Source organism: Anolis sagrei, chromosome 1 (genome assembly GCF_037176765.1).
Source record: "Anolis sagrei isolate rAnoSag1 chromosome 1, rAnoSag1.mat, whole genome shotgun sequence".
In the NCBI taxonomy this organism is placed as follows: domain Eukaryota; kingdom Metazoa; phylum Chordata; class Lepidosauria; order Squamata; family Dactyloidae; genus Anolis; species Anolis sagrei.
Genome location: NC_090021.1, coordinates 8,407,412 through 8,425,172, shown reverse-complemented (window position 1 = coordinate 8,425,172; position 17,761 = coordinate 8,407,412). Strand labels below are relative to the sequence as shown.

At 42.2% G+C, this 17,761-nt stretch overlaps 1 protein-coding gene across 2 annotated transcripts in view; it reads left to right on the top strand.

Moving 5' to 3' along the window:
* The window catches only part of KIF13B (kinesin family member 13B), a 268,692-nt gene that overhangs the window by 104,077 nt on the left and 146,854 nt on the right, over nt 1-17,761 (top strand). For both annotated transcript variants that reach the window (XM_067462696.1, XM_060754661.2), the window contains exons 6-8: nt 657-837; nt 3,563-3,650; nt 7,409-7,543. In XM_067462696.1, the coding sequence (XP_067318797.1) occupies nt 657-837; nt 3,563-3,650; nt 7,409-7,543 (404 nt within the window). The remainder of the gene's footprint in view (nt 1-656; nt 838-3,562; nt 3,651-7,408; nt 7,544-17,761) is intronic.

The window sequence follows — 17,761 nt, the reverse complement described above, 5'->3', positions numbered from 1 at the left end:
ATCAGCCTGAACTTCTGGCAGATTCTCATGAGAATGGATATTGCTTTCTCCAGTCTTGTGGGAACTGCCAGGATATTCCAAAGCAACCCTCTCTGGGCCACTTCTAGTCTCCTCTGGGCCCTCCAAATCTTCCCCTTCCTCATCTTCTCAGCACTCAGAATCTGATCAGGCTACAACAAAAACCACATCTAAATATTCCTTGCTTATGAAAACCCTATAAAATTAATGGGATTGCTGTAAGTTGAGACTGGCAACTTGAAGACACATGCACAAATACATTGTTTTAATTGATTTTTAATTGTTCATTGCCTCAGGAATGTTTGCGGGCTGTGAGGTGATACAGACATGCTTCAAAAAAACAAACAACCATTAATCAATATACTGATGGTTTTCTCCCATGCGACTGGGATTGTCCGGCGTCCTTTAGGTTTCTCTGATTTATGACAGTTACTCTGTGCCTTCAAGTCAATTCTAATTTATAGTGGCTTATCATAAAGTTTTCTTGGAAGGATTTGTTCAGAGTTGGGTTTGCTATTGCCTTCCTCTGAGAGACAATGACTTGTTTGAGGTGATCAAGAGGTTTCCATAGCCAAATGGGCATTTGTCCAGTGTCCCAGTCCAACATTCTGGCTTATTATACCTTCCTCTTTACTCAGGGTCCGGAAAATCCTACACCATGATGGGCACCGCCGACCAACCAGGGCTAATCCCCCGACTCTGCAGCACCCTCTTCGAAAGGGCCCAGAAGGAGGAGAGCGAGGAGCAGAGCTTCAAAGTGGAGGTGTCCTACATGGAGATTTACAACGAGAAGGTCAGAGACCTGCTGGACCCAAAGGGGTAAGGAAGACGATCATGAAAAGGATGGCAAGATGGCTAATTCATTCCCCAAAGAGACTGAAGGAACATGTCTTACTCAAAAAATCAAAACCTGCAGGTTTTATCTGTAACAGATAAAGCAGTTCAGTAGTAGGATGGAAACTTTTGTCTGTTTGCTTGCAGAGAGAAATGATTTCTGGCTCACTGTGAGTTTTTCCTGCTGTATTATCATGTTCCAGCAGCATTCTCTCCTAATGTTTTGCCTGCATCTGTGGCTATTGTCATCTTCAGAGGTTCTGTTGGCAGTGAGGCAATTGGAGTGTTTGTGTATGTGTGTATATTAGCTATCCCCTGCCACGTGTTGCTGTGGCCCAGTCTCGTGAGCTGGAAAATAAAGTAATGAGAAAGTATTGGTTTCTAATATATGTAATGTCTTGATGCTTATGGGTTTAAAGCAGGGGTCCTCAAACTAAAGCCCAGGGGCTGGATACGGCCCTCCAAGGTCATTTACCCGGCCCTTGCTCAGGGTCAACCTAAGTCTGAAACGACTTGAAAGCACACAACAACCACAACAACAATCCTATCTCATCAGCCAAAAGCAGGCCCACACTTCCCATTGAAATACTAATAAGTTTATATTTGTTAAAATTGTTCTTCATTTTAATTATTATATTGCATTTAAGTGTTTTTTGCACTACAAATAAGATATGTGCAGTGTGCATAAGAATTCATTCTTTTTTTTTTTCAAATTATAATCCGGCCCTCCAACAGTTTGAGGGTCTGTGACCTGACCCTCTGTTTAAAAAGTTTGTGGACCCCTGGTTTAAAGTGTTTCTTATTGTTTATTTGTCAGTGTTGATGGGGAGATTGTCTGGTTTGCCTACTCTGGAACATGCAACATATAATTGTACTTCTTTAGGGGTCCCTTTCTAATCTATGATACTATATCTGTGTTCGTGAATCATATATATCTATCTATCTATATCAGTGGTTCTCAACCTGGGTTCCCCAGATGTTTTTGGCCTACAACTCCCAGAAATCCTAACAGCTGATAAACTGACTGAGATTTCTGGGAGTTGTAGGCCAAAAACATCTGGGGACCCCAGGTTGAGAACCACTGATCTATATCTATGGCTGGATGGCTCTTTGTCAGGAGAGCTTTGATTACGTTTTCTTGCCCTGGTGAAGGAAGTTGGACTCGATGGCCTTAAGTATTTTCTGTTGGTCATGGGAGTTCTGTGTAGGAAGTTTGCCCCAATTCTCTCGTTTGTAGGGTTTGTGGGGTTCAGAATGCTCTATTATTGTAGGTGTCTATTTTCCCCAAACTCCATCTGTGTTCATATTTGGGCATATTGACGATTTGTGCCAAGTTTGGTTTGGATCCATCATTGTTTGAGTCCACAGTGCTCTCTGGATGTAGGTGAACTACAACTCCCAAACTCAAGGTCAATGTCCATCAAACCCTTCCAGTATTCTCTGTTTGTCATGGGAGTTCTGTGTGCCACGATTGGTTCAATTCCACCATTAGTGGAGTTCAGAATGCTCTTTGATTGTAGGTTGATTATAAATCCCAGCAACTACAACTCCCAAATGACTAATTTAATTTTTTTTAGTGATGGTCACTCCTTGGGTTAGTAGGTGTCTTGTGGCCAAATTTGGCGGCAATTCGTCCAGTGATTTTTGAGTTATGTTAATCCCACAAATGAACATTATATTTATAGATATAGATAGATAGATAGATAGATAGATAGATAGATAGATAGATAGATAGATGTCTGGAATAATATCCAGGGTGGGAGAAAGAACCCTTGTCTGTTTAAAGCAAGTGTGATTGTTGCAATTAGCAAGCTCTAATTAGCATTTGAGTAGCCATGAAGTTTGCAAAGTCAAACAGTGAAGTTTGCAAAGTCAATCAGCACTCCACTTCACTGCCAACAGAACTTCTGAAGATGCCAGCCACAGTTGGAAAACCATAACCTTTTGAAAAATGGCATTAACAGGCTGAGGGGGGAAAGGAAGGGGCCTGAGGCTGTTAGGAATTGTGGGAGTTGAAGTCCAAAACACTAGGAGGGTCCAAGTTTGCCCATGCAACCTGCACAAATCTGTTAATTTGTTGGGTTGTTGCAGGTTTTTCGGACTGTATGGCCATGTTCTAGAGGCATTCTCTCCTGACATTTCACCTGCATTTATGGCAGGCATCCTCAGAGGTTGTGAGGTCTGAGGATGCCTGCGATAGATGCAAGCAAAATGTCAGGAGGGAATGCTTCTAGAACATGGCCATATAGCCCGAAAAACCTGCAACAACCCAATGATTCCAGCCATTAAAGCCTTCAACAATACATTGTTAATTTGTTTTTCAATGTGATTGCTTCCTTTCCTGAATTTGAAAACATACAATGTGAATAGTAAACCACATACAATTCACAGTGAGCATGCAAAAGGTTTTAGAGGGGGGTTTTGTAATTTCTTTCACCTTGTGTTCCCTCTCCATATTAGAAGACTTTGTAGGGTTTTTGTTGTTGCTGCTAACATCCCCGCACTGCAAACCGGGTGCAGAAATCATTTGACAAATCTGCCCTGACTTGAAACATGCCAGCCAAAGTAATTCTTTGGCTTCCCAGAATTAAAGATTTAAGCGTGTGCTGCCGGGTGCAAGCGTAGATTTGGAAAAGCACTCAGCTTTGTTGCTTCTTGTCCTAATTATGTAATCATGCCGTCTTCTGTGTTTGCTTCCTCAAAAAAACAGGAGCCGACAGTCCTTAAAAGTCAGAGAGCACAGCGTCTATGGGCCTTACGTGGATGGACTTTCCAAACTGGCTGTGGCCAGCTACAAGGTAAAGAAGTTTAATTGCAAGATGGTCACCGTATACTAATTATTTGCATGATTGGAGAGCTGGGACCAAAGTAACCAAATACATTTCAACAAGGATATATCTAAGGCAAAACTCTCAATGTCTGGAACAGGCATGGACCGACTTCCAACATTCTGCAGCAAGTGCCAAAATCCAAGGAAATAGCAGCATTACAATACCCATCATCCAGTGCATATTTATTTATTTACAGTATTATTTATATTCCACCCTTCTCACCCCGCAGGGGACTCAGGGTGGATTACAATATACACATATATACATGGCAAACATTAAATGCCATAGACACACAACATATATGGACAGACAGACACACTCAGAGGCTATTTAACATGCCAACTTTTCATTAGGGTATTCTGGCCACCAGCGGAGCTGTTGCTTCCATTTGTGACACTGATGAAGTACTTCCTAATTCTTCTCATGCTTGCTGGAGATTTTTATGGCGTCATAAATTAGTTAAATTAGCTTCCCCGCATAAGCGGTACCTAAATTTCCTACTTGACAGATGCAACTGTCTTTTGGGCTTCAAAGGTTGACAGCAAGCTACACAAATTGGTCGGAAGCTCACTCCGATCCAGGCTGGTTTCGACCTCATGACTTTTTAGTCAACAGTGATCTTAATACAGCTGACTCTCAGCCAGCTGTGCCACAGTCCAGGTGTTCATATAATAATACAAAGCCAGTACAAGCTAACTTCACACATGAAGTGGAGAACAGACATGTAGAATAAACATGGCAGGCCTTGGCCTCATGCTCCTGACACTCATCTAAAGGTAAAGGTAAAGGTTTTCCCCTAACATTAAGTCCAGTCATGTCCAACTCTGCGGATTGGTGCTCATCTCCATTTCTAAGTCAAAGAGCCGGCGTTGTCCGTAGACACCTCCAAAGTCATGTGGCCAGCATGACTGCATGGAGTGCTGTTACCTTCCCGCCGAAGTGGTACCTATTGATCTACTCAGATTTGCATGTTTTCCAACTGCTAGGTTGGCAGAAGCTGGGGCTAACAGCGGGAGCTCACCCCACTCCCTGGATTCAAACCTGTGTCCTTTCAGTCAGCAAGTGGAGCAGCTCAGTGGTTTAACCCACTGAACAATAAATGCAATGCACAATTTTAGGATGAAAAGGGAGGAGGAAGATGGAGAGAGAAAAAGTGGGTGGAGAAGGGCAACTAGGATATTTGGAAACCAAACTTTATGGAGAAGGTTATTCCTTCTAAAACATGCAACTGATCATTAGAGGCCAAGCATTTAGAGATACGACCCTTTGTATTCATGGGGCTCTGGAATTTGCCCCCCAGACATAAGTGCAGCCCCCCATTTGCTCCCTGAATACCCCTGCAGTCATGCAATCTTAGAATATTCATTGGTCTGTGGCTAATAGGTCATGCAAACCCTGTCTGTGCCCCATAGCCTGGGCCCCTCACCCCACTTTCCAATATGTGAGCTATAGACTGATTCAGGAAATGATAAACTATAGAACTGATATGCGGAAACCTTGAAGAACTGCTCCTGAGATGGGGATGATCTTGCAAAACTGGTTTGGCAAGCAATAACATTAACTGCCTTTGCAAAAACATTAAAGGTATCGCCTTTAGTGCCTTCGAAAAAGAGTTAGCATTGAAACATTAGGGAATCACAACTGACTTTAAACACCACACCTACTGGGTAAAATCAGCAAGCCAAAGCAGTAAAATATATGTAGCCAGCTGCGACCATACCTGCTGAAGTCTGACTTGGACAGGATTGTCTATGCCTTGGTTACTTCCAGATTGGACTACTGCAATGTGCTCTACGTGGGGCTGCCCTTGAAGACAGGCTGGAAATTCCAACTTGTACAATGGGTGGCATCCAGGTTCCTAACTGGAGCCAGCTATAGGGAGCGTACTATGCCCCTATTAAAACAGCTCCACAGTCTCCAGAGAGACTAGCTAAGATGTACAATTGTTCCAACAAATGTTGGAAATGTGGGAAAGAAAAAAGGTACATTCTACCACACATGAAGGTCTTGTAGCAAAGTAAAAAATTACTGGAAACAGATCCACATATATCTTGAAAAAATGTTAAACACAAATTTGAAAATGACACCTCAAATGTACCTTTTGAATATGCCTGAGGAAGAATTAGAAAGAAAATTTGGAAAAATTTTGTTTTACACAACAGTGGCAGCTAGAATAGTATATGCTAAATATTGGAAAACCCCAGATATACCTCCTTTAGAAGAATGGGAAAAATATATTATAGATATGTTGATAATGAACAAAATAACTGTATTATTAAGAGGAGAAATATTAGACAACTTCGTTAACGAATGGCAACCAATGATTCAACACCTTTGTGTAAAGTTAAAAATGTATATAGAGGATCCTATAAGACTGTAGACAAGGAAGAAGTGGATGTAAAGTAAGAATCTATGATATCTTTTAATGTATTATTTAGATAGTAGACTGTGACCCCTTAATAGAAATATATTATGAGATAAAGGATTATAGAACATTAATAGATAGAAAGTATTGCACTATATGCAACAAACACTTGCAAATGTATGTTTACTTAAATAAAATTTTAAAAAAAACAGCTCCACTGGCTGCCGATAAGTTGCCGAGCCAAATTCAAGGTGCAGGTGATGACCTATAAAGTCCTGATTGGTTCGGGCCACACCTATCTCTGCGTTTGCATCTCCCTCTGTGAACTGGCGCAAACTCTGAGATCCACTGGGAAGACCCTTCTCTCGCTCCCACCACCGTCTCAAGTCCAGTTGGTGGGGACGAGGGAGAGGGCCTTCTCAGTGGTGGCTTCCTGCCTCTGGAATGCTCTCCCCAAGAAGATGAGCCAGGCTCCATGACTTACCTCTTTTCATAAGAACTTGAAGACCTGGTGGTTTCATCAGACCTTCGACAATTGACTAGTCTCAAGTTCCAAGTCCTTGGCCAACAGTTAGGACTTGGCCTTACACTCCATCCATTATTCTAGTCCCCTTCCATTTGAGATAACTTTTTCTTCCAGCCCAGTCCCTTTAAATAGTCCTTTAATTGGCTCCATGCCTCCCTTTTCTCTGCACTAGCTTCAGTCCAGCCCACCAAACAGCTTATACCCTTTATCGGAATTTTGGCCCCTAGTAGCTTTCCTTACATGAAAGAAGAGAGCGGAACTGGTTTCTAATTGGTTTTAATATATATGTTGCATCAATATTTTATGCTTATTTTTTATGTTTCACATTGTATGTCATTTGTATTTTTGCATATGTGGAAACCACTCTGAGTCCCCTAGGAAAGATAGGTATTATTATTATTATTATTATTATTATTATTATTATAATCCACAGTAAAAAGTAATCCAATAGATACAAAGGAAGACAGGAACAAAGAGTCCAAGGAAATCCATGAAACTAGACCCTTGAATCCATGAACAATACAGAAGCATATCCCATAGACAAAACATGAGCTAGGCAGACCTTGGTGCTTGAAACTTGATGTCATTCTGACATTGCCTCAACTGAAGCAGTCGTCCCTCACAAATTAATTATAAACTCTTCCCTGACTCCAAAACTGCTAGGAACGTATTCTTCCTTAGTTTTGGTTTACTATCTATCTTCTGTTGGCATAAAATACCCTATAAAAGCCAGGACCTGAACTCAAGTGGCAGTTGTGCTCCTACAGAAGTTGAGGAAGCAAGAGTTATGCATTTCTTAATGCTAGTGCTTTGTGGCCCTTGTCTTTTACCTAGGACATAGAGTCTTTGATGTCTGAAGGCAACAAATCCCGAACAGTCGCCGCCACCAACATGAACGAAGAAAGCAGTCGATCCCACGCAGTCTTCAAGATCATCCTCACACACACCTTGTATGACGTCAAATCAGGGGTAAGTTCTGTTCACCAAGGCTCAATAGCGTGATGCTGCAGCAGCAAAGAAGTCTAAGACTATTTTACACAGCATTGATAGAAACCTACCCAGACAAAGGAAGTTATTTGTTGCTGTTGTTGTTGTTAACTGCTGTGAAGTTGACTTCAACATATTGTGATCCTATGAATGAGGAAATATAGTCCTACTGTATTTTGCACTAATATTAATAATAATAACAATAATAATACACATTATTTGTATTCCGCTTCATCTCCCCGGAAGGACTCAGAGCGGATTGCACTATACTGATGTGAAGCAAAAATTCATTTCCTTTTACACAGTGAACAACAACAACGCAACAATACACAAACGAACGTAAAGGGCTTCCCTTTTCCATCTCCGACATATAGAGGTGATGCTCAGTTCTGGCCATGGGGAGGTGCTCTTGTTCTATTTTTCATGCCAAGTAGCCTGTTGCCCGTAGACATCTCCGATCGTGTTTGGTCTGCATGGGGCACCCTTTTACCTTCCCACCGAGGCGGTTCCTATTGATCTACTCGCATTGGATGCTTTCGAACTGCTAGGTTGGCTGAAGCTAGGATTAACAGTCGGGAGCTCACTCTGACCTGCAGCTTTGAACTGCTAATTCTCCAATGAGATTTCCTTCAGCTAGCGGTTTAACCTGCTGCGCTACCGTGGGTCATAGTAGTCGAATCCCTGCACTATTCTGATAATAACCTATGGAGTGACTTCAGGCAAATCCCGTTCTCAGCTTCAGAGGAAGGACACAGCAAACCTGGAATGAAATAATCGTGCCAAGACAATCCCATGATAGGTTTGCTGTTAGATCTCCATAAGACTGAACTTGAAATTATGATAGCACCAACGGTTTTTAGGCATTCTTATTGACCTGTGCATTGTCAAAGGCTTTCATGTCTGGAATCACTGGGTTGCTGTGAGTTTTTTGGGTTGTATTGTTACGTTCCAGCAGCATTCTCGCCCAACTGCAGTGGCACAATGGGTTTAAGTCTTGTGCTGCTGAACTGCTGGCCTGAAGGTTGGCAGTTCAAATCTGCAAGATGGGGTGAGCTCTGTCTGTCAAGCCTAGCATGTTCGAAAACATGCCAATGTGAGTATATAAATAGGTACTGTTTCTGGGGGGAAAGGCAGAGAGATGCTCCAAGCAGTCTTGCTGGCCACATCTCAGCTTGAAAATAGAGAAAAGTACCTCCCCGGAGGCAGAGATGAGCACTGCTGCCAGAAAGCCGGAAATGAAAGGAGAAGCCTTGCCTTTGTTTGTATGTCTCATTATATGTGACTGTAAAGGCATTGAATGTTTGCCTATGTAAAATGTAATCTGCTCTGAGTTCCCTAGGTGAGAAGGGAGAAAATAAAGTGAATAATAATAATAATAATAATAATAATAATAATTTGAAACACAACAAGATGAGTCCACAGCAGACAAGATCACTCTGCTGGCTGTTGTATTGGATCACACGTCGGACGCTTCCCAAGTGTCTAGGACTGTGTGATGTATTGGCAAATGATTCATGCAGATCCCAGTAAGGTGGCCTTTTGCAGCTGGTAGGTGGAAATTTTGTCAGTGCCGATTGTGTTTAAGTGCAGGCCAAGGTCTTTAGACACTGCACCCAGTGTGCCGATCACCACTGGGACCACCTTGTCTGGCTTGTGCCAGAGTCTTTGCAGTTTGATCTTTAAATCCTCATATCGTGTTTCTCTTCAATTCTGCTGTCACCTGGGATTGCAAAAAATTGAGAGCCAAATTGACAAAGAAAAAACATGGCTCACAAATGGAACTTTGAAAAAGGAGACGGAGGGCCTGATTCCGGCAGCCCAAGAACAAGCCATTAGAACCAATGCCATCAAAGCCAGAATTGAAACGTTAATGACAGATCCCAAGGGTAGACTCTGCAAGGAAGCAGATGAAACAATAGATCATATCCTCAGCTGCTGCAAGAAGATTGTGCAGACAGACTACAAGCAGAGGCACAACACCGTTGCTCAGATGATTAATTGGGACTTGTGCCACAAATACCATCTGCTTGTGACAAAGAACTGGTGGGATCACAAGCCAGAAAAAGTTAAGGAGAAAGAACACGTCAAACTCCTCTGGGACTTCCGGATTCAGACTGACAGAGTTTTAGAGCTCAGTACTCCTGACCTCACAATTGTGTTAAAAAACAAAGTATGGATTGTCGATGTTGCAATAATTGTTATTATTATTATTAACATTTTGCCTGCATCTGTGACTGGCATCCTCCGAGGTTCTGTTGCCAGTGAGGCAAGTGGAGTGTGTGTATGTGTATATGTCTATGTGTATATGTGTGTGTATGTATATGTCTGTGTGTGTGTGTGTGTGTGTGTGTGTGTGCCTGTCTGTCTGTGGAATATCCAAGATGGGAAAAGAACCCTTGTCTGTTGAAAGCAAGTGTGAATGTTGCAATTACCAAGTTTGAATTAACATTTGAGTAGCCATGAAGTTTGCTACCTCCATGCAAATACTCTCACTGATTGACTTTGCAAACTGCATGGCTGTTTAGCGCTATTCAAGCTTCCTAATTGCAACATTCAGACTTGCTTGAAACTGACATGGGTTCTTTCTCCCACCCTGGACATTATTCCACAGGTATAGATACACTCTACATGCCTCATTGCCAACAGAACCTCAGAGGATGCCAGCCATAGGTGTGAGTGAAACGTCAGGGGAGAATGCTTCTAGAACATGGCCATACAGCCTTAAAAACTCACAGCAACCCAGTGATTCCGGCCATGAAAGCCTTCGACAACACATAATAATGAATGTTTGAAAATCTCTTCTGAAGTAGATTCCACTGCTTTCCAAGATGACTCATCCCACTGTCAAGCTGGTGTATAGTCGGAAGCTCCTTTGTTTTCACTTGAACTTTTCATCACGTGCATTGTGGTTGAATCCAACCTATGGAATTGGGTTGGAACTGTTATCGTTTTTCGTGGCAAGTCATTTCTGTAGATCTTTCAGAAGGTGTCCACAAGGGATTGTCCATTGTCCCCCATCCCATCGGAGACTCCACACTTTCCCAAAGTTTCAGTTTTATGCCATTCAATCTTCAAGCCTGTTAGAATGGGAAGTGGTTCTTTCTGGGAAGTGGTCTGGTTGGCCTTAACCCAAGACCTCTCATTGACATTGCCTTGGTTAGTGCTGTGGTGTTGGGTTCCTCTCTTCATGTTTGTATATGGTATTTTATGAGGTCATCCAAAAATATGAGGATTCTATGATGCAGCCATCTGTACATGCAGACAATAGTAACAATCATATCTATGTGTTGTTGTTTTCCAGGGCTATATGGCCATGTTCCAGATGCATTCTCTCCTAATGTTTCGCCTGCATCTATAGCAGGCATCCTGCATCTATAGCAGGCAAAACGTCAGGAGAGATTTCTGGAAAATGATAATATAGCATGGAAAACACACAACAACCCAGTGATTTCGGCCATGAAAGCCTTCAACAATACATTGAGCATTTCTATGGGGAGAAACTGTTCCACGACAAATAGAAATTGGAAAAACTAAGAACCAGGAAAGCACATCTGCTGTGCCTCCTGACTTTCGTTCTACGCTACAGAGACACGGATACTATCCCACAATCTCTCATAGCCAAAAGAACTTTGGATGCTTGCCATAGATGCAGGCAAAACGTCAGGAGAGAAAGCTTCTGGAACATGGCCATACAGCCCAGAAAACACACAACAACCCAGTGATTCTGGGCACCACATTTCAAGAGGGATGACAAGGTGGAAAGTGTCCAGAGGAGGGCGATTAAAATGATAAAGGGTCTGGAGAACAAGCCCTATGAGGAGTGGCTTAAGGAGCTGGGCATGTTTAGCCTGAAGAAGAGAAGGCTGAGAGGGGATATGATAGCCATGTATAAATATGTGAGAGGAAGCCACAGGGAGGAGGGAGCAAGCTTGTTTTCTGCTTCCCTGGAGACTAGGACGTGGAACAATGGCTTCAAACTACAAGAAAGGAGATTCCATCTGAACATGAGGCTGTGAGAGCCGTTCAGCAGTGGAACTCTCTGCCCCGGAGTGTGGTAGAGGTTCCCTCTTTGGAAGCTTTTAAACAGAGGCTGGATGGCCATCTGTCAGGGGTGATTTGAATGCAATATTCCTTTTTCTTGGCAGGGCGTTGGACTGGATGGCCCATGAGATCTCTTCCAACTCTTTGATTCTATGATTCTATGACAAATGGAAATTGGAAAAACTAAGAACCAGGAAAGCACATCTGCTGTGCTTCCTAATTTTCGTTCTACGCTGCAGAGACACGGATACTATCCCACAATTTCTCATAGCCAAAAGAACTTTGGATGCCTGCTATAGATGCAGGCGAAACATCAGGAGAGAATGCTTCTGGAACATGACCATACAGCCTGGAAAACACAACAACAACCCAGTGATTCCGACCATGAAAGCCTTTGGCAATACAGTCATATCTATTATTGCTTTTATTATTGTTAATAGTATCCTGCTTTCTCCCTTGTTTGACATTCAAGGTAAAGTAAAATTGTGGGGAATTTTGGAATTATGGATAAAGAAGGCTCGATCTTGTAATAACATTTTGGAGACTTCCAAGGTCCTGGTAACTGATTGGAGGCATCCTTGGAGTTGTAGTTTTCAAAGTTTCGTTCCCAGCTCGAACGTCAGACGGAGATTCTCTTCTTTCTGGTTTGAATTCCCTTTTGTTTGCCTTGAATGGCCGAACAAGCCCTTTCCCCACCGGTCAATCCATTCTGTTTGCAGACTCCCATAAAAGCAAGCAGCGTGGTGCCGTCCGAGCCTCCGGCACCATCGATCAATATTGTCTGTCCCTTTTGGAGCAGAGTTCACTTGAGTGAGAAATGGATGCCCTGGTCCTTCATCGCAGGGAAAAAGCATGGAAGGATAGAGCTTTAAAGGGACCTTGGGAGCTATGTTTCCCAAATTCCAGTTTGGTGCAGTAGATTAGAAACTAGAGGGGACAACCAATTGCTGGTCAACCTTTGCTCAAAGACCTCCAATGAGAGTGCATCCTATGGTATTTGGAACACATACATAATAATACTAGTGTAGTAGAAGGCTCAGACTCAAAACGATCAAAACGAATTCAAAACGATCTTGACAGATTAGAGAGATGATTGGCCAAAACTAACAAAATGAAGTTCAACAGTGACAAATGCAAGATACTCCACTTTGGCAGAAAAAATGAAATGCAAAGATACAGAATGGGGGACGATGCCTCGCTCGAGAGCAGTACGTGTGAAAAAGATCTTGGAGTCCTCGTGGACAACAAGTTAAACATGAGCCAACAATGTGATGTGGCGGCAAAAAAAGCCAATGGGATTTTGGCCTGCATCAATAGGAGCATAGTGTCTAGATCTAAGGAAGTAATGCTACCCCTCTATTCTGCTTTGGTTAGACCACATCTGGAATACTGTGTCCAATTCTGGACACCACAATCCAAGAGAGATATTGACAAGCTGGAATGTGTCCAGAGGAGGGCGACTAAAATGATCAAGGGTCTGGAGAACAAGCCCTATGAAGAGCGGCTTGGGGAACTGGGCATGTTTAGCCTGAAGAAGAGAAGGCTGAGAGGAGATATGATTGCCATGTATTTGGTTAGACCACATCTGGAATACTGTGTCCAATTCTGGACACCACAATCCAAGAGAGATATTGACAAGCTGGAATGTGTCCAGAGGAGGGCGACTAAAATGATCAAGGGTCTGGAGAACAAGCCCTATGAAGAGCGGCTTGGGGAACTGGGCATGTTTAGCCTGAAGAAGAGAAGGCTGAGAGGAGATATGATTGCCATGTGAGAGGAAGCCACAGGGAGGAGGGAGCAAGCTTGTTTTCTGCTTCCTTGGAGACTAGGACGCGGAACAATGGCTTCAAACTACAAGAGAGGAGATTCCATCTGAACATTAGGAAGAACTTTCTGACTGTGAGAGCCGTTCAGCAGTGGAACTCTCTGCCCCGGAGTGTGGTGGAGGCTCCTTCTTTGGAAACTTTTAAGCAGAGGCTGGATGGCCATTTGTCAGGGGTGATTTGAATGCAGTATTCCTGCTTCTTGGCAGGGGGTTGGACTGGATGGCCCAGAAGGTCTCTTCCAACTCTTTGATTCTATGATTTTATGATTCTATGACTCCAGTAAACAAATTTCGGCATATCAGGTATGTGTGCCAAGTTTCGTCCAGGTCCATTAGTTTATGTTCTGATTTTATTTTGTTGCTGTGTTGTTGGGCTTGGCCTCATGTAAGCCGCCCCAAGTCCCCGCTGGGGATATGGTGATGGGGTATAAATAAAGATTATTATTATTATTATTATTATTATTATTATTATTATTATTAGTGTATTGTCAAAGGCTTTCATGACCGGAATCACTGGGTTGTTGTAGGTTTTTTCGGGCTATATGGCCATGGTCTAGAGGCATTTTCTCCTGAAATTTCGCCTGCATCTACAGCAAGCATCCTCAGAGGTAGGGAGGTCTGTTGGAACTAGGAAAATGGGTTTATATATCTGTGGAATGACCAGGGTGGGACAAAGGACTCTTGTCTGTTGGAGCTAGGTGTGAATGTTTTTAGCTGACCACCTTGATTAGCATTTGATGGCCTGGCAGTGCCTGGGGCAATTTTTGTTGAGAGGTGATTAGATGTGCCTGATTGTTTCCTCTCTGTTGTTTTGCTGTTGTAATTTTAGACTTTTTTAAGTATATAATTATTAGTGTTTGGGGTCACAGTGCTCTTTGGATGTAGGTAAACTACAACTCCTAAACTCAATGTGGATTTCCCACAAAAACCTCCAGTATTTTTTTGCTGGGCATGGAGATTCTGCACGCCAAGTTTGGTCCAATTCCATCTTTGGTGGAGTTCAGAGGGCTCATTGATTGCAGGGGAACTATAAATCCCAGTACGTACAACTCTAAAATTTCCAGGCCAGTTCCCTTCAAAACCAACCAGTATTCAAATTTAGACATATTGGGTGAGCCCCGTGGGTTAAAGCACTGAGGTGCTGGACTTGCTGACCAAAAGGTCGCAGGTTCGAATCCGTGGTGTGGTGTGAGCTCCCACTGTTAGCCCCAGCTTCTGCCAACCTAGCAGTTCGAAAACATGCAAATGTGAGTAGATCAATTGGTACTGCTCCGGCAGGAAGGTAACAGTGCTCCATGAAGTCGTGATAGCCACATGACCTTGGAGGTGCCTACGGACAGCGCCGACTCTTCGGCTTAGAAATGGAGATGAGCACTAGATACTCAATAGCTCCAAATATGAACACTGGTGGAGCTTGGGGAAAATAGACCTTGACATTTGGGAGTTGTCATTGCAGGGATTTATAGTTCACCTACAATGAAAGAGCATTCTGAACTCCACCAATGATGGAATTGAACTAAACATGGCACACAAGATTCCCATGACCAACAGAAAATACTAGAAGGGTTTAGTGGGCATTGACCTTGACTTTGTGAGTTGTAGTTCACCTATATCCAGAGAGAACTGTGGATTCAAACAATGATAGATCTGGACCAAACTTGGCAGGAATACTCCATATGCCCAAATATGAACACAGATAGAGTTAAGGGGAAATAAACCTTGACATTTGGGAGTTGTTATTGCTGGGATTTATAGTTCACCTACAATCAAAGAGCATTCTGAATTCCACCAATGATGGAATTGAACTAAAACGTGGCACACAGGACTCCCATGACCAACAGAAAACACTAGAAGAGTTTGGTGGGCATTGACCTTGACTTAGGGAGTTGTAGTTCACCTACATCCAGAGAGCACTGTGGATTCAAACAATGGTGGATCTGGACCAAACTTGACAGGAATACTCAATATGCCCAAATATGAACACAGATAGTTACTGGGATTTACAGTTCACCTACAGAGAGCATTCTGAACCCCATGAACTGTTTACCCACAAGCATCGAGAAATTACATATATTAGAAACCAACACTTTCTCATTGCTTTATTTTCTAGATCATCAGACCGGGCCACAGCAATGCCTGGCAGGGGACGGCTAGTATTCATTAAAATAGGAAGTCATTCAGGCTTGCTTTGGGGAGGTATTGACTATATCTAATCTGGAATTAATGGGGAAGTTGTCTCTACACACTTTTATACTATCCTGGCTGTAAAGTATAAAACATTGATGGTCATACAAAAGTTTTGGCAGTGGAAGGAAAGAAGGTCATGCTGCATTGGCTCAAAGGAAAACAAGGTCGCAGAGACCTTTAATCTCCTGGTATCTGCCAGATAATGCTGACACATCTCTACTATGCACACATTCTTGTGTTGTTACACATAGCCACACCTGCTCCTTGAAAGGTAGTTGAGGCCGTGCCCCCAGGGGAAAAAAACGGAGCCTGACTGTTGTGTTTTTCCACTCCAGACATTGCAGTTCGTGATCATGTTCATGTTTAACCTGGGTGCACCCACACTATAGAATTATTGCAGGTTTTACACCACATTGACTCAGTGCTCTAGAATCATGCGAGTTGGAATCTTCCAAGATCCTCATGCCTCACTAAACTACAACTCCCCAGATTCCATAGCATTGAGACATAGCAGTTAAAGTGGTACTGAACTGGATTAATTCTCCAACGTAGAGATACTATTTATCTGCTTCTGAACCTTTTATTCTATCAGTTTTATACTATTTATGCAATGCTTTTGACACAAAATAAGTAAAATAAAGCAGACAGGTAGATCATTGGAAAAATACTACGGCACGTAAGTTTAGACTTGTGGCATAAAAGGATTTGGAATCTGGAAAAACTTACATGACAAGTAAGATAGGCAAAAGAACAGTAAAGATTGTAATATCTTTGAGGTAACATGGTTCTCATTCATTTGTTATGTAAATAAAGCTAATGAGGGGGGAAAGACATCTTCCACTGACTCAGAGATCCACTTGTAAAAGATCAATAAAATATCAGATCAAATACCGTATATACTCGAGTATAAGCCGGCCCGAATATAAGCCGAGGCACCTAATTTTATCAGTGTTGCACTGATAAAAGAAGAAGCCCTCTGACTTAAAACACACCACACGAAGAGTGAAGAAACAAATCTTCTTTTATTGAAGCTTAGTAAATAGCCAGAAGAAATAAATGCTTGTAAGAAAATCAGAAGGTTCCAAAAGGTATTAGTCCATAAACAGTAGTAACCCAAAGCAATGTCCACACAAGAAATACAGGCATTCCAAGACAGCATTAATCCAGACAGGAATCAAGCAGGATGCAAGGACAATCCAAAAGGCTTAAATACTCCGCAGAAACAAGATTCCTTGAAAGACTTCCATGGCACAAGAACTTGATTTCCAAACGATGCCTGATCTGACAGGTTCTCTCTTGAAGCAAACTTTATATCCCAAAACTCAGAAATTGGTTTCGTTTCCCTCCACATTTTCCCTTTATCAGATGCAGCCTTTTGGAGTGACGTTAATACTGAGATTGTTGCCGATCCTAGCTAATCTCCAGCCACCTATTCTTCAGCTCCTTATCTGGCTGCTCTACCTGATCATTAGAATTCCCAGGTGTCAGATTGTTTTCCAAACCCAAATATTGAAAGCTCACATAGAGAGAGTGAATTATCATTGCTAGGCCAAGGGATATTCTCATGAGAATCTGCCCTTTGCACTGAGGCCTCTCTGTCATTGTCTCTATGAAAATCATTGACCAAACCATCTCCATCTTGTACCTCAGCCTCAGCAACATGATTTCCCACATCAGGATCCTGAAACACAAACACAGGCTGATTCACAACAATCACAAAAAACTGGGAAAATGTATTGAGGCATCAGGAGGTGAAATGTTTTTGAATATTTACAAAAAATTGTAATTTGAGATAAGACTGCCCAACTCTGATTAAATTATTATTATAACCGTCTTCAGTGTAAATGTACTTACGTATCCTTCCAACAATAATAGAGTAAAATAATAAATATAATAATAATAAAGTAAAATAATGGAAATGCAATAATAATAATAACTAGCGGTCCCCTGCCACACGTTGCTGTAGCCCAGTCTGGTGATCTGGAAAATAAAGTAATGAGAAACTGTTTTGTTTTCTAATATATGTAATGTCTTTATGCTTGTGGGTAAACAGTATTTCTTGTTGTTTCTTTGCCAGTATTGATGTGGAGATTGTCTGGTTTGCCTACTCTGGAGCATGCAACATATCATTGTCCTTCTTTAGGGAT